Source organism: Peromyscus californicus, unplaced genomic scaffold, assembly GCF_007827085.1.
Source record: "Peromyscus californicus insignis strain IS unplaced genomic scaffold, ASM782708v3 Scaffold_24__1_contigs__length_46423439, whole genome shotgun sequence".
In the NCBI taxonomy this organism is placed as follows: Eukaryota; Metazoa; Chordata; class Mammalia; order Rodentia; family Cricetidae; genus Peromyscus; species Peromyscus californicus.
In genome coordinates, this window is record NW_026294535.1 from 6453822 (window position 1) to 6476202 (window position 22381).

General features: G+C 41.0%; 1 protein-coding gene across 7 annotated transcripts in view; it reads left to right on the forward strand.

The window, feature by feature from the left end:
• Igf1 (insulin like growth factor 1) overlaps nt 1–22381 on the forward strand; it is a 75049-nt gene that overhangs the window by 35238 nt on the left and 17430 nt on the right. For 5 of the 7 annotated variants that reach the window (XM_052753028.1, XM_052753027.1, XM_052753031.1 and 2 more), the window contains exons 3-4: nt 19253–19434; nt 20793–20844. In XM_052753028.1, the coding sequence (XP_052608988.1) occupies nt 19253–19434; nt 20793–20844 (234 nt within the window). The remainder of the gene's footprint in view (nt 1–19252; nt 19435–20792; nt 20845–22381) is intronic. The other 2 variants (XM_052753029.1, XM_052753026.1) reach the window with 1 other exon arrangement.

The window sequence follows — 22381 nt, forward strand, 5'->3', positions numbered from 1 at the left end:
ATAGGGTGGACAGTAGGGGCCCTTCTTTGAGTAGAATGCGATTACAATTTAAGGAAGTTCTGATATTCTGAACCAATCTCCATTAGCAAACTAACCTTCTGTTTTCTCTGACCCAGAATTTTTAATGGAGGTTAATGTTTGCTAACACATTGTTCCTCAGTTAATTATTAGCATGCCCAATGGGTCCTTGGAGGACTTTTAATCAAATGTGATAAACAGGGAATTTCGAGATTCAGAGCCCTGTTACTCAGAGAGGTAACATCTATTACCTCTGAAAAATGGGAGTATGGTGTCACTAAGTGCAGAGCAGGTGACATCAGATAGACTTCTTCACCATGGAACTTCCCATGAGCTAGAAACTCTCAATACACATTTGCAGCTGATCTGAAGATTTTTGTGTGATATCTCTTGAACAACAAATAGTCTTTTATGAGTGCTGACCTAAGGAAACAACTTGGATCTTTGAGTGTTTTTTAACAATATAACTGGCATTTAGGATAAGAAGTCTGGTGTGTAGGCAAGCCCTAAATATCTTAGAAAAGATTGCAGTGCTTGACAGGGTACTTACTGACTGACTGCTTCAGTGTCTCTGTGAGGCTGGGTCTGTCCTTCTCCATTTTCTCTACACAATGGAGTCTTTTAAATTTTTAAGTTTCCTCTCGCTTAGAAAATCCACAGTCATGTAGTTATATAGCAAGCAAAGGGTGCCAGATATACCCATAGACTAAAAGATTTCTAAGGAATTTGTATTTGAAGAAGTCTTTGTTTTTGGATCATATCATCCTCTATGGGAGTGCTTCTTGCCTTCCGAACACAGCGACCCTTTCATACAGTTCCTCATGTTGTGGTGACCCCCAACCATAACATTGTTTTCATTGCTACTTTATAACTGTGATTTTGCTACAGTTATAAATTACTATAGAAATATTTGGGGGGATAGAAGTTTGCCAAAGGGGTCCAGACTCACAGGTTGGAAACCACTACTCGAAGTCATGATTTTTTAGTAGCCTTTGAACATTTTTGGACCAGGCCAAGTGTCTTATCACACTTCAAACTCTTTTCAGCCTTGGCGGAACACTTCCATATTAAGGGATGCTCATACACACTTCTGTGCCTATGGCAGGTCCTCCCTAGAGGGCCCTTAGAAGTCTTTGGAGAAACCAATAAGGAAGATGTGGGAGTGTCTCAGCACAGACATGTCAGTCATCCCTGGGGATCCCTAACAGACTTCTTGTTGAGTGAATGAGACCATTTCCCTCTTACCTATCCCAGAAATAGATCTGTGAAGGAGATGTGTAAAATATCCTGGAGTGGAAATGGCAAGTAGATAGCTAGAAAAAGAACCATTAAAAATCCTAGTGGGCTTTTTGTTTTTGTTGTTTTGTTTGTTTGTTTCTCAAGAGGAAAATGTAAAGTGGAGCTTAAGGGAAGTTGGAATCACTGCACCATCCACAGCTTCTGCCTCCTTTCTTCATGCCACCAGTCTGGAGTTGCTGCCCACAGGGCACTGTTTGGTTTAAAGCTATGAGAAGCTCCAAGACAACCTCATGAGGAGGGCTTCGAAACTAAGAAAGCATCATTTGCCCCCTTTCTGTCTCTTCTTTCTGGAAGCAATTAGATTAATTGATCCAGCTTCCGCAGCAAGACTGATTCTAATACTTGCTTGAGGTATATCAATAACGATATAGATAGATAGATAGATAGATAGATAGATGATAGATAGATAGATAGATAGATAGATAGATAGATGATAGATAGATAGATAGATAGATAGATAGATAGATGATAGATAGATAGATAGATAGATAGATAGATAGATAGATAGATGATAGATGGATGGATGGATGGAGAGAGAGAGATGAGAGAGAGAGAGAGAGAGAGAGAGAGAGAGAGAGAGAGAGAGAGAGAGAGAGGAGAGACTGGTGAATAGAAAGTTATCATTCTTCTTTTTGCACAATCACATGACCTCTAGTTACCCCCAAGTTGGTTCTGTAAGTGATCACAACTGGTGTGCTTCTCTTCCAACTTTTCCTCCAGTTCTGAATGGTCCCTGAAAGGATGTTGTGATGATACAGCCCTGAATGTGTGTTGTAAACCCACCCCACATTTTTGTATTTTTTACTTCTCGATATTACCCTAGGGGGTAATAAAGGTGGAAGGCATAGAAAAAAGTGGGCACAGGCTCTTGTGAACCCCGTCTTCTGAGCTTGAGTTTACAACTGAGCAGGGCAGCTTGAATTCCCACCGTGGAATTTTGGACGCTTAAAAACAAATGGAACTCAGAAAAGCAGCATTCAGTATCAGAGGGCACCCCTGTGTTTCCCAATTTCTATTTTGCTAGCTTGTTAATGCTCTAACATCCTACCCTTAGACCCCGCACCGTGTCTTCAGGTGTTAGCTGGGATCCTGAATGGCACAGACTGTCAACGTAAAACACAGTGAACGGGGAAAGGTCAACTTGTGTCTTTTGTTTCAGTTTCTTCTTTTGGAAGGTTTTGATGTGTTTTTTTCCCCTCTCTGATTTGCAATAAAATTGGTTATGCTACGAGACTAACATATGGATACCTTTACTAGGCAATCAACAAAAGAGATATGAAAACATTCTGGCATATTTTAAGTGTTCAAAAGAGGTCTTTTTCGGGACTGTAGTTCTCAATGGCTCCTTCTTCTTTCTATACTCGTTCCTGGGCAGCTGGTGTCACACAAAAGCAATGGTATCAACAGAGAACTTGCTGGAAATGCAAATTCTCAGGCACTCACTAGCTCAGACTAGCAGAAGCAGAGAACTTGGGTGTGGCCCACTGGGCCATGTTTTAATAGCTCCTCCAGGTGATATCAATGCAAGTTTAAGTTAGAGAATCACTGATGGGTGTGTGTGTACTGTTGTGTATCTTAGAATGTTTAGTCCTCTTGCGTACTAGCTGCTTCAGGAACTGCCACAGATTCATGGCTGTATGGATCGATAGCCGGTTGATAATTGGCTGTATGGCTCGATAATGCTGACGTACATTATGAACTGCAGGTTCCAGGAGATGAGGGTGAGAGGCAGAAACTCTCCTTTGCCCTCTTCTGCATTCAGAGCACCAAGTCCAGGCACAGGATGGCTGATCACTGACTCTGCTGAATGACATTAACTAAACTCGTTAAGAGTTTACTGCATCCATCACTGGTGGCTGCCTCCTAGGATGAGCCCTGAGCAGTCCAGGAGTTTACTCGGCTCCCATAGCTTGAAATGGTAGAAGCAATGACTTAACTCAAGAAAAGTGCCCGTGTTCAAATCAGTTTCCCACAACCCCCACATTCAAGTCATAATGGTGATGGCAGAAGAGTGATTGAAATTACATCCTTTTTTTTTTTCCTTCTGGAGCTGAGGACTGAACCCAGGGCCTTGCCTTGCTAGGCAAATGCTCTACCACTGAGCTAAATCCCCAACCCTGAAATTACATCTTTCAAGTGCCTGCTGTATGCCACCTGCTGCTCCAAGCTGTCTTTGTGCCTTAATTTGATTACCCATAGATACAGGTACTATTATTATGCCTGTAACAGAAGACCTTGAAATACATACACTGATGATGGTGGTGGTGGTGGTGGTGGTGGTGGTGGTGGTGTGTGTATGTGTGTGGTGTTGAACTCAAACCCCAGACCCCATGCATGCAAGGCCAGCATTTTATTGCTGTATTAAATGCTCAGTTACTGATGTTAGGTTTCTTCTTTTCAATGCCCAGATGTTTTTCATATTGTTTCTTTTTGTGTGCTATGGTGCACCAGACTTGCCACTACATCTACCAATGAGCATGTAGGAAAGGCCCACATTTCTGAAGTTGTGATTTTAGACGGAGAAGCAGAAGGATGAAGTTTCTGTCCTTAAGATACTTAAAACCAAACTGGGAAAATAGGTTGGTATTCAAAAAACAGAAGTTAAAGGCAAATACATAGTTAAATACCGCTTGTTGGTTGTTTTACATATTCAAAGAGGTTAATGGAATTGAAACAGAGCAGAGTACACCCCAGGACCTGAAAGAAATTTCTTGTGATATACTGGGGCTTAAATACTTTCTCTGAATAACTGTCATCGAACTGTTGAATTCAGCACCCCTGCCCTACAGTAGACATTAAAGTTGTCACCGTCACTAGGGTCATAGAGGATAATGATCTGTCATCTCATTTGTATTTTTTGCTGAGAATAGTGTCTAGACTATAGAGTAGGTACTAAATAAAAATCTGTGAATAAATGACCAGAAGCAGAAGAAAAATGTGGTAACAGTATAGCAAATATGGTTGCCCAAGTTTCTGTTTAGGTGGGAAGGTAGATTGTCAGCATCCTATGTGTCCCAAAGAAGGTTGAGCAAGATCTCCATTCTCCATAGAGTACTTCAGCTCAAAGGAGCATAAGGGCAACACCTTTGTTATTTGGAAGGCAGATGTCCACTCCTTCACTGGGGTGTAGTATTGGTGCGGCAGCTGTGATCCATGAGCCCTCTCTAGAGAAGAAGCCTCCTAGGTCCACGGTGCTTTAGAAAACTGAGAACCAGGATTTCTTGTCATCAATTTCATTTCCCTTGGTTTTCCTCCTACTTAGTAAACCTTTGAATGCCAAACTCAAGCTTGGTTCCACCCCATGCTCCCTTCATAAAAACAGCACCAGTAATTGAAAGCAGAAAGCGGTTCCTTTATTCTAACTCATGGGGCACAGGTAAGCTTCCTGTTTGGATTCCTCCTTAGCTTTCTCTTTTCTAACACTGAGAGGAAATCTGGATACAATTATCTGCTTTTGCGACTAAATTCTTTCTGATTCTTATGGTAAAAAGGCAGTCTCTCATCAGAATAGGACTGTCAGATAGTATCCTTTGACTCAACAAATCCATTCCTGAGCAGCACGCGTTCTTGTCAATGACCTCTGATTAGAGCATTATCTTTATAAGAACACTTCATTGTTGCATTAGTTAAAACAATAATAAAACTGGAAATAGCCAAAACATCTAGGAATACAAAAATGCTTGAAGAAACTAAGGATAATAAATCTACCCAATAAAATATCCCACAGCTTTAAAATTATAATTTTGAAGACAGGTGGCAACATGGGAAATGCTTGCAATAAAACATTAATTAAATGGAAGAAATATAACATAACATTAAATTTGGGCTGTGACTGTAGCTACGTAAAAATAATCTACCCCTGGATAAGAATGAGGAAAAATTACCAAAAAAATGAAGGTAATGCAATTTGTTGAGATATTTAAGTTATGGGTAAACTTTCACGATTTTACTATCAGTTAAAGTTATTAAAACTTTTGAAATTCAGTACCATTGGAAGTGAAATTGTCTAGCTATGTGACTGAGCTGAGTACCCCCATCTGAAACGGAGTCATGGTTTTATGAATGGTATGTGAGCATCCAATGCCTAATCTGTGTCCTTAGTTGCAGAAGTTCAAAGACTTCTACCTCATGTCACCACATTATCTGGGAGAAAACTGTTTAATGGAAGTGCTTGAACCCTTGAGTTGAAAGTTTAACTTAGAAGATCTCACCTATCCTCATCATGGATATTAGCATCATGTGGTATGTAAGTCTCACTAATGGTGTCAACTTCGGGATGTTTTTTATCACCAGAGAATTCTCCCACTTTTAGAGTGCCCCTAGGAAAGTAGCCTGGCTCTGTTACTTAATATACTAAGTTACTACTTAATCTTTGTAAATCTCAGCTTCCTGACAGATTAAATGGATGCAGGCATAATGCCCACTTCATGTAGATACTAGAAAGATATACATAAGACATGCAAAGTAATAAGACATGAAAAGTTTAATAGGAATCACTTAAAAGAGATGATGCTATTGGCTATATGTTGTTGCAAAGGCTTTGGTTTTTCAAATGTCACAAAGAAAACAGTGTTTAATGAAAACATTTATAGCCTCTTTTGATTTTATCTCTGGATCATTTTGTACTGTCCTGTGGCTAGCTAGTCAATTTCCTCTAGATGCCTGTCATTAGTGTTCTTGTTTATATGGAAGTATTGTCTACACTATTTTGTGTAAGTCAGGTTGAGAATTTAAACTTCAAAGGAGGTAACATAGCCTCCTTAGCAACTCTGACATTTAGAGAAAGGCAGCATTTCAAGTCAGGTAGACAGACTGGAGCAGCCTCAGATGCCTAACCCAGATGGGGGATATGAGAGGATTCATATGCCAAGAGCCACAGCCAAGGACGAGAGAAGAATTTGGTTTGAAAGAAGAGTGTTAGGACATCCACAGCCTGGAAAGAGCAGCAAAGGGTGATTTGTGGCCTGTTGAGTACCAAGGAAAAGGTTTGGCCAAAGAAGGCACAGATGTTCTGAAGAATGTGAGGAATTTATGACAGTTCATGGTCCCGCTGCAAGAAATGTCTGCCAAAGGGAAGTCTCAGTAGAGCAAGTCTACTTGAGAAGAAATGAAGAGCCTGGGACTTCTCAGTTGACCTTTGCCTGGGTGTCTTCTTGATCCAGAAGCAGGAAAGATGAGAGAAGTTCGATTAGGAGCAAAATGAGTGGGTGAACCTTTAGAAGTAGATGCAAGTGTTCCTGTTCTGTCCTTTTCCTATTATTCTTTTCTTTCAAATACTTCTTCAGTGGCGGAAGCTTACAGTCCAGATGCGTTTGATTTGAATGTGAACTGACACTCACAGCTTCACCTGCCGAAGGCTTGGGTTCCCAGCTTGCAGTGCTAGTGACAGGTGGTTGGAGCATAAAGGCATTAACTTCATGAATGGATGAAGCTGCTGATGGTACCTAAATGGACTATCAAGGAGTAGGTCTTGGTTTGAGGAAGGAGGTCACTGGAACATACTTTTGAAGGGCATATCTTATCTACCCATGTCACCATGTTTCCCTCCCCGACACACACACATACTCTTCTCCCTCCCACTCCCATTCCCATTCTCCAGCCCTTCATGAGGTGAAAACATCCCTTCACCATGCCTTTCTAGCATGATGTTTTCTGCCTTGACACAAAAGCATCCTAAAAGCAATGGAACCAGCTAATCACGAACTAAAACCATGAGTCAAAAAAAAAAAAAAAATCCTTCCTCCTACAAGTTGCTTATTTCAGACATTTTATCACAGCCACAACAAGATAACCAAACCAGTGAAAAGAGCCTGAGGTGCTCTCTGTCTGTTCTTATCAGAACTCCTACTGCTCAAAGGCAGAAGCTTCATTACCCTCTCTCTCTTATTGTGTGGAAATGGCCAGGAGCCCTTACGAGTCATTTCTAGAAGTTTACAGATGGAGTTCCTTCGTGAATGCACATGTATTTGTCATGGTGGAGACTGTGGAGACCACACCCATCAATAGGTCCATGGACTTTAAACTGTCCTTTCTTCCAAAGATGAGAAGCTTTGTGTGGGATTAGGACAAAGAAGGTCCTTGAAGGCCAGCTGGAAAACAGAATGAGAGCTGCCCTTCTGCAAGACTATAGATCACAAGAGACAGTTAGAGCCCCATTTCCTGCTAAAGCAGGGACAGATTTTATTCCATGAGTGCCCTAAATGGAGCTTTCCTGAACCTAGATCTGAGCTAGAGTGAGCAGATGGAGGCAGTCAGAGGAAATACAGTGGCCCCCAGACAGCCATGCTGGCACAGGGTCCCCCGGCACAAGCACCCTCCCAGCTGTGTGTCACAGTAGGGCTCACATTTTCTTTTCTCCATGAAGCCAACTCATTCGGCAACTGTGAATAAGTTTTGCGAAGAACTGGAAAATGACTTCTGAGGCAACGGTCTCCAGTTCTCAGAAAGGAAATTCGCAGAAGTGAGTGACTGATTGGTCAGAAGGCCAAAAGGCCATTGCCTCAGACCAAGTCCCAGGGCAGAGCACTGTGACCATTCTGTGTTTAGGCTTGTACCAAAAAGTACAAATAAAAATGAGATTACTTTATCCAACAGCATACCCCAAAGTGGTTTTTCTATGCTGAATTTAGTGAAATAATTAAAAGAATCAATTTTTTTTTCCTGGTAGATAATTATATTTGCTAAAAAGCATTTAATGAGTTTTGGAATGTAGGCATGATATTAGTCCCAGATGAAATAAAGATGAGAACATCTTCTAACTTGGAGTCAAGCTATTACTTGACCCTCGCTCTCTCTCTCTCCCTCTCTCTCTCTCTCTCTCTCTCTCTCTCTCTCTCTCTCTCTCTCTCTCTCTCCCTCCCTCTCTCTCTCTCTCCCTCTCTCTCTCTTTCTCTCTCTTTCTCTCTCTCTCTCTCCCTCTCTCTCTCTCTCTCTCTCTCTCTCTCTCTCTCTCTCTCGCTCTCTCTCTCCCTCTCTCTCTCTCTCTCTCCCTCTCTCTCTCTCTCTCTCTCTCTCCCTCTCTCTCTGCTTACTCATAGCTCACCTCGTTTGGGTGGGGCCAGGTTGGGAATGTAAAGGACAAAGCTCCCAGGCTCCATGACTGCCAAAAGCTTGCAGAGAAACCACTGTAGTTGACTCTGATTTTGCTGCGATGCCCAAAGACATTAAAAAAAAAAAAAAGCTAACATGAAGGAATTTGAAGAAAACACATAGGTCTCTTGATTCTATTTAGGAAATCAAATGCTAGGAAAAAGGGGTGGCAACTGTGGCAGCAAAAATCCACAGAGAAAAGTAATAATGGTCCAACAAGTCCACCTTTATCTGAAATGTCCTGAAATAATGCAATCACTTATTATACATACATGTATTTATTTATAGTATATATAATATCTACTATACTAAAAATGAACCATCCGGCTTCAGTCTGTATGCTCGCTTGATACTTGGACAAGTAATATATTCTGACTTGTTTAAGAACTTCTTGCATACATTTTTAAATGTTAGTAACCTTAAAACAAGTTGGTTTTACAGAGAGAGACAGAGAGAGAGAGTAAAAGAACGAGAGAGAAGGAGGAAGAGGGAGAGAGAGCAAGGGAGCTTGAAAAACCATGTTTACTACCTCTTATCTGATGCTGATGCTGTCCCCTGGGAACATGTTGGATAGCAATGACGTTCATGGTGACCTGTCTAGAAGCCTATTCACATTACCTAAGGTGGATTACCATGAACTGTAACTAGTCTTTTCTGAGCAAACTACATGTGCCCACCTGAAAGGAAGGAAGGGTCTGTCACACAGGAGGTGTGACACCATTGACGGACACTATGGAAACTGGGGAGATAAAACCCCCACTGACTACCAGGAAGTTAGACATTCTGATCAACAATATTAACAACTCTCCTGCCCATGGCAGAGAGCCACTTCTTGTGAAGATAACAGTAAAAGGCCCATTTAAAAGGGAATTATACAGGCCTGGAGAGATGGCTCAGCAGTTAAAAGTCCTCAATGTTCTGGAAAGGACCGGGAGTCCATTCCCGGCACCCACCTGGTGGCCCACAGCTGTCTTTAACTTCAGTTCCAGGTGTTCCAACACCCTCCTCTGACTTCCGTGGGCACCAGGCATGATTGGGGTACTTTAAAAATACATGCAGGGAAAACATTCATACACATAAAATAAAATAAAGCTTTTAAAAGTTGAAGAAATTTTTTATATAAACACTTATTTTTTGCAAATTCCCAATTAAATGAGAAGCATTCTTCTTTATTAACACCTTGGTTAGCAATATGTAGTTTGTGTCTTCCTATTGCTTTAATATCTCCCCAAAAATGAGTTTCTGGAGGGTTCTTTCCTATTCTCCTTCCAACATACACTTGAACCCTACCTTGAAGGGCCTCCACAATCCCCACAGACTTTCCTGTCTTTATCTGTTAATCAAGCATCAGAACCTGACATATTTCTTCATTTTTTGACTGACCCTAACTGTCCTTAAGTTGAGCTGATGAAACTTGCTTGTATCTGAAATTAATCAGACAGAGAAGAAACTTCGGATTCTCTCATTGGACCTTCTGCTTTGCTACATTGCCCTCTTACTCCAGAACAGCATTCATGTGCCAGATGTAAACATTATTTATTCCAAACGTGGGAAGCACAGCCAGCTTGGCACTATTGAGAGTCACGTCTTCAGCGAGGGTGCCTGGTGTTATCCAGAGTTCAGTTTGGTCATGGGAATGAATCTCTGAGAGTCTGGGTAGCGTGTGAGTCCATGGGAAGTCTCTAAGGCTGAGATCCAGCCTTGCTCTGAACATACCATACCGCCATCTTTCTCTCTGCGTACGGCTCAGCACTGGGTGCTATAGAAACACTCCCTGGGATGTTTCAGTCTGAGAACATAGCAGGAAAGGGGCTGTCATGCCCAACCCAACCAGCATCTGAGTACACATCAGGCAGTTATTTATGCCACTTAACACCCAAACTGTCTCCTCCTGCCCACCCTCCTCCTTTCCGCTCTCTGTGTGCTTCAATCTGTCGTTGACTCTGGCTGCCTTTACCTCTGCCATGGTGCCAAGAGCTGTTTCTGCTGCTGCAGAGGCCGTCTTCCAACAGTTTACTCTTCTGGTGCAGGCCCCTCTTGTCAGAGCCTCCACCTCTCAAGGCTCTCCCTGCAGACATGCCAGACTTCCCTGGCAGTTATCACCCCTTTACCTGCCATGCTGACCCTGTCACACCCACCCCCCCGGGAAAAGGTCCAGATGTGCCCCAAGCACAAAAAAAAAAAAAAAAAAAAAAAAACCCAGAAGCCTCAGGAAAGGAGACTGACAGGGAGCAGGGCCCCTGAGAATGCAGGGCAGGTGCCAAGTTGCAAAGCAAAGAGAGATGATAGACTCTAGAGTAAAACTAAAAATTAAGGAGGGTGTGCTTTCGTACCCCCTTGGCTGATCCATCTCTCTGTGGCACCAGAAAGAAAGGCATTGCCCTCTAGTCATGAGTTCCTTGTGTTTTGACTATAAGGCCGCTATCATAGCTGAGAGTAAACTAGGATTAACAGTGTATGCATTGGAGATAATATCAATAGCCAGGCTACTATCTCCAGATTAGAGCCAGACTCGCTGCCAATTTTTGTCTCAATCTTTCAGAGAGAGAAAGGCAGGGGAGTGGCGGGTGGGGTAGGGGGAGGACACTGAAGTTCACGAAGGCAATCCTCGGTACCCTTGGTATCCTCTCTCATAGTTTCTACCGCATCCAGGCACAAGTCCAAGATGGAGTAGTGATTAGTGGTCCGGTAATACTGGATACTTGATGACTATTCATTCCCAAAGCAGACCTGGCAAGGAGGAAGCCCTAGTTTTCAATTGTCCAAGGGGGAACTAGCATCTAATTCCTAGCCTACCATGAACTCAGCATGGCCTGAGCATCCATCCTGATAGTCATTGGTGAGGGGAAACAACACCATCAGGACCAGGAAAAGCAAGGGGAAGGGAGGAAGAAGGTGAGCAAGACAAAGAGAAAGACACGGAGTGCTTGGAAGTGAGAAGGACACCGCTCGGATCACGTGTTCCACCCACACTCATCTCATGCCTTCAAACCATTTTGAAGTAAGTTGGATACTGAAAAGCAATGGTTTTAACCAGTAGGTTATTTGAGAGAAATCCAAGGTCGCAATAGGCAAAGGTAACCATATGTGGCATTATGTTATTAGACCTGATTGGAGGATCCATCCTTGCCATCAACTCAGGACTAGTCAGGGTGGTTTACACAAATAAAGTTTAGATATGCTTCCAAGGGAACAGTTACTCATTCACCTTAATGCAGACAGTCCTTGTCTATCAAGAAAATCTGTTTTGAATGAACTTTCTTTTGGGTGCGGGAGAATGCATTTTAAACAGTAAGTGAGGAAGACAATTCTTGCCCAAGGTGCTGTGTTAGTCAACAAAACCGAATCATACAGACAGCCAATATTTACGTAGTTCACTGCATGCCAGACATTAGACAAAGAGCTACTTAATCCTCACAGCACTTCTAGGATATTTTTTGGTATGGCAAATCTACTTATGAAGATCTGAATCTTAGAAGACTGGGTTCCAGCTGGGCAGTGGTGGCACACGCCATTAATCCCAGCACTCAGGAGGCAGAGGCAGGTGGATCTCTGTGAGTTCAAGGCCAGCCTAGGCTACAGAGTGAGTTCCAGGAGAGGCACAAAGCTACACAGAGAAACCCTGTCTTGAAAAACCAAAAAGAAGAAGGAAGAGGAGGAGGAGGAAGAGAAGGAGGAGGAGAAGGAGGGGAAGAAGAAGAAGATGAAGAAGATGAAGATGAAGAAGACTCAAGCAGTTGAATACATGGCAGAATATAAACCGTCAGACTCAGTCCTTTGGGCTTTAAACACTTGGTCTACTGCCTCTGTCATCGTTGGGACAGGTATTACTGGCAGATCTCACTGAGATTCTGTGATTTTTTGTAAGTGGAAGAAATTGCCTAACTAGTTAATAATAGCTAACTTACATAGAAAGCCCCCACTGAAATAATTTCAACATAAAAATGACCTCTTGGCATTTGATTACCTTTCACCTTAGACACTGATAAACCAAACCATCCCATTAGGACAACAGTTTCTGTGCAGTGAAGCATTTCTCTTGCCAAAGTATAATTTTGTTGGCTGTGTCTATCTCCTTCAAGCCTTGGAATAAGCCCCAAGCTAGTAAATTCTGCTGTCCTGGCAAGATGCTCACCCTCCAGGGCATTGTATCAGGCTAAAGTAATACATCATGTTGCTTCCCATTCTGTCAGCCCATTTCTCTAAAGAGTCTTAAAGCAACAATGTTTCTGCTTTGAATCTCAGCTGTTCCTGCCCCTAAGCCTTGCGCTTTGACTCCCTGACCTTGGAAACAAAGGGTACTCCAACAGCCTCCTTTCCATACTTGCCCTTGAGTTGGGGCTTCCAAAAGAACAGAGACTCAAGACAGGAGCAGCCTCCTGATGCTCCGTGTCATTCCTTTGAGACCCAGAGATACATAAACATTGACATGATTGGGTAACAAGGAGACTTTGATCTTTGGCATTATAGAGATTTAGTAGCTGAGACAGGGCTGCTGAGTGGTGGGGGTGGGGTGGGTCACATAGGGTCATGATTCCTAGAAAAGATGACTTCATCCAAACTGAGGAGTGGAACTGGCAAACACTGCCAATTAAAAATTAACACAGACCAGAAGTGAAATCGATGCCTGAATTTAATAGGTTGTCCAGACTGTTTCTGACACATTGTTCGTAGAAAAGAGAACATTTTCTCAGTGTCCACTTTTACAGATGCCAAAGGTCAAGCTTGGGAAAGATCCTTCCACAGAAATGCAGCAACACAGGTATTCAGAAAAGGATCAGTCAGGCATTATTTCTAAATATAGGTTTTAAAACTTATGCAAATAATCCTAATTTGAAAACCTTTAATATTGATGAGGATTCACTTTATTCTCTGATGTGTGTGAGTCTGTAAGTGCAAACCTGTGTGGTCATGAATAGCAAATGATGGAAGCAACAACAAGTTCCCTTTCTCCATCTTTACTAAGCACATAGTCCACACACACCTTATTAATTTATTTTAATTAAATATGACTTCTACAAAGCTTTGAAAGGTTACTGTAAGTCTTATGGATTCAGGAAATATCAACCATACAATGTTTGTATGTTTGTTTTTGTTTGTTTGTTTGTTTGAGACAGGGTTTCTCTGAGTAGACCTGGATGTCCTGGGACTCACTTTGTAGAGCAGGCTGTCCTCAAACTCAGAGATCCACCTGCCTCTGCCTCATGAGTTCTGGGATTAAATGCATATGCCATCACCACCCAGCTAACGCTGTTTTATATTAGGAATCATGAAACACATCAGTTTTCCATAGAAAGCTATCAGAAATAGGAAATATTGGCAAGTAACTTCTATTTCGGCAAATGAAAATTAAAATGTTGCCAGGAATTGTAGCATAAACCGACAATCCCAGCACTCGGAAGACTGGAGCTCATGAGTTCAAGGTTAAGGCCAATCTGAGCTATGTAGCAAAACCCTGTCCCCAAGGAAACAAAGGAAGGAAGGATGGAAAGAAAAAAAGGAAAGAAGGAAGGAAGAAAGAGAGGGAGGAAGAGAAGGATGGTGGGAAGGAGAGAGAGGGGAAGGGAGCAAGGGAGTAAGGAAGAAAGGATATTAAAATGCTGAAACATAAGGCCAGGGGCTTAGTTCAGTGGTACAGTGTGTGCTCAGCCAGCATAAGACCTTGTGTTCTATTCTCAGGACAAAAAAAAAATTATTGGATAGCTGCAAGATTACTTCTTATACAATTTTCAGAACTTTCTTACTAATATCCAGTGCAAATTGAAGTCAACTAAATTAATTTTTATTAGATAAGTTTGCCCACAGACCAGTACTGACTTAAGAATCCAATCATTCAGACTTATTCTGAATTGTCAGTGAATCTAGAGGTTGGCAAAAAAAAAAATTAACTTGTATAAGAAAACCAATGTTCTGATTCCTACAGATTCTATGATATTTGGTTGTATAATCAAGCTTCAGCTAATAAAAGTTAAGGGCCAATTGTTTATTATCTAATAATTCCATCTATGTTTTCTATCAGGTGTGTGACTGAGAATATTCTAGAAATAGCCTCCAAACCCCATCTTGAATTTTCTTGACTCTTCATCCTGTTATCAATTTTAAAAAACTAATTTAATTTTAAAAAGAATCTACTTTGGTACCTCTTCCCCCTATTAGCAATTGTTTTAGAGAATTGTTGTATTCTTTGTAACCCAGAAAAGAATAAGCATATATCTTTAAAACTAGGTACATTCCTGTTTTGAAAATGCTTGCATTTGTCATTATTGAAATATTGATTCACCAAATCAATGTTTCCTTCTTTCCAACGGAGAGTTTAAAAAGCTTTTTCAGCAAGAAAAGGGGAAATTTCACAGAGAATCAAAGTTAAATACAGTGCTTCAAGTTTATTTTCAGAAACTGATAAGAAACACAAATTCATGAAGATGGGTAGAGGTAGTTTTACTCATGATGGGTGGGCAGAACTCTTTGTTCTATAAACAATGGCCCCAGTTAAGTCTCTGAAGCGCGTACTTCTCAGAGACGGAGAAGAGGGGGTTGCTTGCATCCGTGACAAAATGTGATACTCAGCTAATTAGTGTAGTTTTGATGATACTACAGTTCTGCCCCAAACCCCTGTAACTAGCAAGTTGGCCCTGAAGATTATTGAATTACTCCAGTGACCATGCATTATTTAAAGGAAAGTACTGCTATTATAGAAGCCAGATCTTTAACTATTGGAAGTCTATGTGTTGGCCTATGTTTAAAATACAGAAGTGTGTTATACCTAAACCTTATGCCTGCTCAAAGTCTAAGTGGCCAGTTCGTCTGCTAAGCTGTCTTGGAGCTATATTCTAGACGACCCCAAACCAAAATATTGACAAAATAAATTTATTACTATGAATTTTCAATGTTAAGACTTCATCAGCAAAACATCTGCAGAATGTTACAGTCTAATGGTTAAATGTGTAGACAGTAAGAGAACCCTTGGATCCCATCTCGTTGTGAAAGATAATGACCTTGTCACTTGTCCTTTACTGCTGCATTGGTTAGAAACAAGGAGAAGTGTTTTGAGCATTCTGGAGAAGACAAATGATCAATGTTCACCTTCTAAGTTTGAAAATGCTTGAAACTCTTCCTTGAAGGCAATGTGTTTCCCAACTATGCTGACTAGCCAAGATTTTCTATAAACTCTCTGGAATAGAAAGGACCACAGTAGTCATCCACTTTCCAATATAGGATTCTGCTCCTAAGGTCAGTGACAGGTATTTGTACAGCCTTTCCTTAGCTGCTTCCTGCAGCGAGGAGTTCATTACATTTCAAGAACGTCTGTTTTCCTTAACATTTTTCTTCAAATTGTTTAAAATCTTCTATGTTAAGCCAATTTTGTTTTCTGTTTCCCTGATAATTCTGATTCTGCCAATCAGAATAAACATATGTAATAAGTAGTTTTTAAAGGCAATGATGTAGCCACCAGTTCTATCTCATTAAAAAAAATAATGAACTGATTGAAATTTGCTGTAATTTAGCTGTGATTAAGATACATACTTATATCAATAGGTGCTGGGGAGATTTGCTTGATTGCCTATATGACAAATTGTATTGCACTAGGCTTCTGTTTTAGATCATAACAGTAAATACTTTTATTCCAAAAAAGACTTACATGAGATAGTTGAAGGTAAAACCTAAAACTTTGACCCACAACTGTGGTCCCTCGATTGCTGAGAGATGATGATTGTTGAAATCAAGTCTATAGGACACTTCAAAGGATTAATTAAGCTTTAAAAAGCAGCAGGTAAACATTTGTTATATTCATAAATTATGAATACAGTACAAAGGGTCCATTGTAGTCATTATGAATTGACAAAGAAAAACATCCCTCTAAAATTGGTAGCTTGAACTCACTGATTCATGGGAAAATCCACACATGTATACCACTACTCCAATGGCATTCAAAAAGAAGATACAGATATAAGATAAAAATCAAGCTTCTTAATGGAACATTACATAAAAGTCCTCAAGCACTCTGCTTCAAAATCCATCAGTCTGTGGACTGGAAAGCACAGCTACCTTTAAAACAAACTACATCAAACTCTAAGCTCTTCTGAGACATACAACAAGCTAGTTGCTAGGGTGGTGTGCTATTCTTTGCTGTGGTGATGGTTATTATTTCAGAAGATGAAATAGACCTGTGGTAGTCTCATGGCTCTTGAGAGTCACCAAGAAGGGTCATGTAATGTATGGAAATGCTTTCTGATATCCCAAGGTAATGACTGGCACCCTCTTCTTGGAGCAAGCATGGATCACAGAATTAAGATTGAGAAGTGCTTGGAGTAGAAATCTTAAATAGGTCTAGAATCCACAATCTATCCCTCTCCATTTTCAATCCATAAGCTTGAGTTGTGAAAACAGTTGTATTTGATCTAGCTGGGTTTGGAAGTTTCTAGAAGGACTCCTACAACTCCACTCCTAAATATCAAATAACTATTCCATAATCAACAAGTAACTCTTTATGCATGCCCTTTAAGAAAATGTGTATATAAATAAAGGACAATCATCCTGAAAGTTACTATTGTGATAGGTATAGCAAAGAGACAGGATCCTCTCTCCTTTCCCGACCTGTAAAGAGAATCCAAATGTATGCCCTAGTCTTAACTGGCTAGCCAGTTACAAAACTATATAGAAGTCCTTTGTGAGTTACAAGAGTCATGTACATCCATTTGTGTCTTTCCTCTAATTTATAGTCCCAGGAAAAGATTACAAAAAAACAAGAAAACAGAAAACATTGTTTACATTGCCCAGGGGACCAGCTGAATTTCAACTTGCCAGGGCCTGGCTGGCAAGTAAAAGCCCTGAGTTCACTTCCCTGTTAGTCTTCCTTCCAACAACAAGTAAAAGCATTGCTGAGGCTCCATTGGGGTCAGCTGCCTGGTCCCTCCCCAAGCCCACAACCACAAGCAGCCCATAGGGTCTGCTGTGAGAGAGAGCAGACCCTTCCCCGACAGAGCGCAAATGAACCCTCATGAAGTTACTACTGCCAGCTGCCCTGAGAATAAACCTTCCTTATGAGGAAGCAGCAACAAGGTTCCTGTGCCAAGCATCAGGAAAACATTTGGGTTCTTAGAGGATGCCATAAACAGTTGGCCTTCTCAGCAGCGAGGCAGCCAAACTAGTGTGATAGTGAGTTATTGCCACGGACCTCACTCTCTCCCCCAGTGAGGAAGCTGAAAATACTGTTGAAAACTTTGACTTTCAGAACTCCATTATTATTGTGTCATTATTTGTGTGACTTTAATGCCATGCCTTCTTGGGTCAGGAATTAAGATTAAGCATATATCATGTTGTTAATTGGATTCTTATAGGTCAATGATTCACAAATTTCTTTCATGAAGCCTAGATATCAAAGGAGAGATCTTAAGTAGTCTATCCCCCAAAGGATGTAAGGGAGATGAGAACAGATGAAAATTGCATACTCCTATCTAAGACAACACAGCTTCATGTTATATATGCTTGATACACTACTATAAAGACAACATTTGATTTCACAAACGTTATATAGTGACAAAAATCAGTCATTTGGGTGCATGGTAAGTTCTATGTAAACTCGTTTTATCTTTTTTTTAAATTCTGAAAGCCAGTAAAAGTGTGGTCAAAGACATGATCAAATCAAACCAAAACCTAGCCACGTAAAGAGGTCTAGTTGATTTGCAAATATCAAGGGAGATTTGATATCAGTATTCTCCCTGGCATTTAGTTCCTTCCATCCCAGTCCAACAGTTATACTGTAAGGAAACAGAAATGGTTGTTCCATGCTTTCTGGGGTGATTGTACAAGCCCTTTTAAGACACTGGCAAGGATACTCCAAGCACACAAACTAATAAGTAGTTGAGATCTCTTCTGCACCAGGTGCAGTACATTGTTTTATTTAATACATTGTTTCATCTTATCCTCAGTTCTGACAAGAAAGATGTTACCCATTGTACAATAGATTGAGACCTTCAGAGCTCAAGTGACTTTTCTGGAGTTACTTACCAGTATCTTCTGGGCTCCATGAAGTTCGTGGGCTTAACAGCAAGTAGATCAAGAGTTTAAATCCTGACTCCACCAATTACTGCCTGAATGACCTTAGGCAAGTCCTTCAAACTCTAAGTCTCAGTTTTCCCCAGAATAAAACAGGGATATATTTCTAGACTTCAAACTTTGCCTCTTTGCAATTTGATTTTATAATAGAAATGGTCAAGAAAAGAACAACTGAGCTGCCCTATGTACAAAAACTGTACGCATTTATTAAAGTCATTAAGAAGACTCAGTTTTTCCAGCATCATGTATTAAATGGTATTCTTGCCCAAATGTTTGAGATAATGGACAGTCTAAATACCTTCAGTTGATCATTGCATAGTATATATGTGTTCCAAAGCATCATACTGTACCCTTGCAATATATACAATTACCTTGTCAATTAACAACAAAACAGTATGTTTACAAAATTTTAAGAAACATGATCTGTAAATTTTCTTTTGACTAGCACTCTTAAACGTCTCTCAACTAAGACAATAGAAAGAAGAGTGAAAGGAATGGACATAAACAGGATCCTTGAACATGGGTTGTTTAAAACACGGGCAGAACAATACAAATAAAAGTGTATGGTGAATGAATTCTTGCACATGAGTGTGTTATAACCCCAGGGGACATACTGGAATCTAAAGGAACATATTAGCTCAGACGTTATTGGAGGTACTTCAAGAAAAGGGTGACATGTTGGAGAAGTACAGAGACTTGATGTAGGGAGAAGAGAGGCATCAGGGTTTAGATGGAAGTCTGTGAGCACAGGCAGAAGCTGTCTAACTCCAAGCTGCTCTGATTCGTGCAGACAAGCCCACAGGCTATGGCTCCAGCATTCGGAGGGCACCTCAGACAGGCATTGTGGACGAGTGCTGCTTCCGGAGCTGTGATCTGAGAAGGCTGGAGATGTACTGTGCCCCCCTCAAGGCTACAAAAACAGCCCGCTCTATCCGTGCCCAGCGCCACACTGACGTGCCCAAGACTCAGAAGGTAAGCATGTGTGAATGGAATTTAGTCATTCTTGAGTGCTCTTTCATACATGGGCAGGGAGGGGAATGGAAATTCTGTCCTGTGTCTCCTAGATGGCAGGTCAAAAGGCTCCAGTCCCACCAATGGGATGGCTTACAGCTCCATCCTTCGAATCACTCTCTACTGAAAATTATCTTTTCCATGGCCGTGGACAAATCTGACACTTGGATGATGGTGGAAAGCGAGGACTAACCCTGTCAAGACTCAAGTTGCCCAATGAGGCCTCTTTGGCAAATCGCATATCAAGTCCCAGTTATCAATGAAATTGTGAGGATAGTATGTACTGTAGCAACTTGTCAGAATTCAGTAAATATATACTCTAAGATATATTCCATGTACAAGTGGAATGCCTATACCAAGTAACTGTTAGACAGGATTAACATTTGCCATAATTGTGTCTAGTAACAAAATTTGTATGACCTGGAGTTCCACAATGGTCCAAATACAGAAAGACTCCGTACTAGAACCTATTTGAAATTCACAGTGGCAATTATAAATTAAAGGAAAAATACTAAAAATGGGCATACTCTGTTTGGCTGTAGGAATGCTTAGATGTTTCTAATGATCAAAACACAAGGCATCCTTTATCCAAGCATTTTTTGTAAAGCAACCTCAAGAACACCATCTGTGTGACCAGAAACAGATAAAACATAGATGTATGTTGGCCACTTGATACACTTGTTAATGAATGAATGAGTGAATGAATATTTCAGAGCCTAAGTAAAATCATAGTCCTTACATAGAAATAAAGAGAAGATAAAAGAAGAAAAGGAGAAAGGAAGGAAGGAACATCCCTCTCTTAGGTGTTCTGAGGAGTTTTGCTGAAGAAAAAATGGTGAATGTGTAGAATCTATCATTGAAACAAAACTAGCATGTGCGGAAAGCATAAGATAAGAGACCCAAAATTTCACACTGACACCTTTGCTGTTTCCTGGTCCTAAACCACAGCTGAGGCTGAAGGAGGACCATGATGTCTTAGGGGAGATACCACCCCAGTGAGTCACCTCAAGGGATGGGAGGGGATTGTTCAGGACTTGGTTGGTATATACAGAACACAGTAGGCACAGAGTCAGAAGAAATTCCAGTGTGTGAAAGGGCAAAGGAATGTTCATTCTTTCTAGTTGAAGAGGACGTGGGTATGAGAGACAAGGTCCAAAGCTCTGGAATGTCAGCTCTGGTGCCTGGGTTATAGACCCCTTTCCAGCACCAAAGCTGGCTCCTTTTTCCTATGGAGCCCAGGCATTCTGGGCAGATTCAAAGACTGTCTTCGGAACAGGAACCATCTATTCTCAATGCAATTGTTTTTGTGATGTTTGCAGTCCCAGGCCCTATCTACAAACAAGAAAATGAAGCCCCAAAGGAGAAGGAAAGGTGAGCCAAAGACACACCCTGGAGGGAAGGAGGGAACAGAAGTGACCCAGCAAATCAGGGGAGAGAAGGAAGAGCAGAGAAGGGAGCGTGGAGCTAGGAACTGTGAGCACAGAGGCCAACAGGGAAGTGGTAAGGCAAGGATGAGAGAGGAGTTGAGAGGAAATGAAGAAAAGTAGGCCCAGCTGAGCTAGATAACGTCTGTGGTGGAAGTAAGAATAACCTACTATGGAATGTGGCAATTATACATGGAAAGAATGGAAAAGGAGATCATAACACCTCAGAAAGCACCAAGTGACAAGGGACCATCAAGAACAAATGAGTTAAGAAACATGCCAACAAGATACACCCTTCCCCTTCTTCAAAAAAATAAATCAGAATAGAAAGTATGCAAATAAAAATCACATCGTCGGCATGCATTCCAAATTTTGTACAAATCTATTATAAAAGAATTGCCCGTGTAAATATATGTTCAGAGTTAAAGATTAACCCTAAATTCGCAGCAACATGTATTGTGTCATGGAAGTTCCCAGATTTCTCCCCTGAATTTCATTGGTAGCTCTGCTTCTTAGTCAAGCCCAGGGTTTAGGCCAAAGAGCATCCAGTATTTACATAAAAGCCTGTGAGGTAACCTCTAAAAGGTCTCTGAACTTTTATTTTGTACTTTGGTATCAGACATAAAAATTGTATTAGTTTGCTATGGCTGCCATAGCAAAGTACCACAGACTGCAGTGGCTTTAACCCACAGATGCTTTGTCTCTCACAGTTCTAGAAGTCCACATTCAAGGTGTCCGTTCCTTGGAGACCTTCCTCCTGTGTCTCCACAATCTTCCCTCCTTACATATCTATCTCAGTGTCCAAAATTTTGTTTTTATTGGGATATCAGTGAGACTGGATTGGGGCTCACCCTAATGACCTCATTTGAATTTGATGACCTCAATCAAGACTATATATCTAAGTGTACTCTATTTTTGAGGTACTTGGAATTGGGACCTTAAATATGAATTTGGAGGGAGAGGATAGCAGTCAGCCCATAATGAACATATCTGATATCAAACTATATCATTTGACTGTTATCTCCTAGGGAGAACAAAACATTTTTAACTATCCATCTATCCGTTTTCTCCCTCCCTACCTCACTCTTTCTACACACATGCACACACACACACACACACACACACACACACACACACACACACACACAGAGCTAGATGTTGAAATCTCAAATCCTATAAGCTTTTTCTTCATTAGAAAATCCTCTAGGATCATGCTGTTAGCACTGATAAAGGCCTTGGAAGCCATTTGATTCTCTTTTTTTTAAGGACCAGGAGATCTGGACATAGGTAGAAATGTACTTGGTTTCTAAGCTTCTTCTGGGCAGACAACAACACTTCATCAAAGTGAATGAAGTACAAAAGAAGAGGGGAGTAGAACTGGACATTGGAAGTCTCCTCTAATTTGATATTTTTCTGCCAGAAGAAAGGTTGTGAATACAAGCAAGAACGCTGAATTTTCTGAATGTGAAGAAGGTGTCACTCAA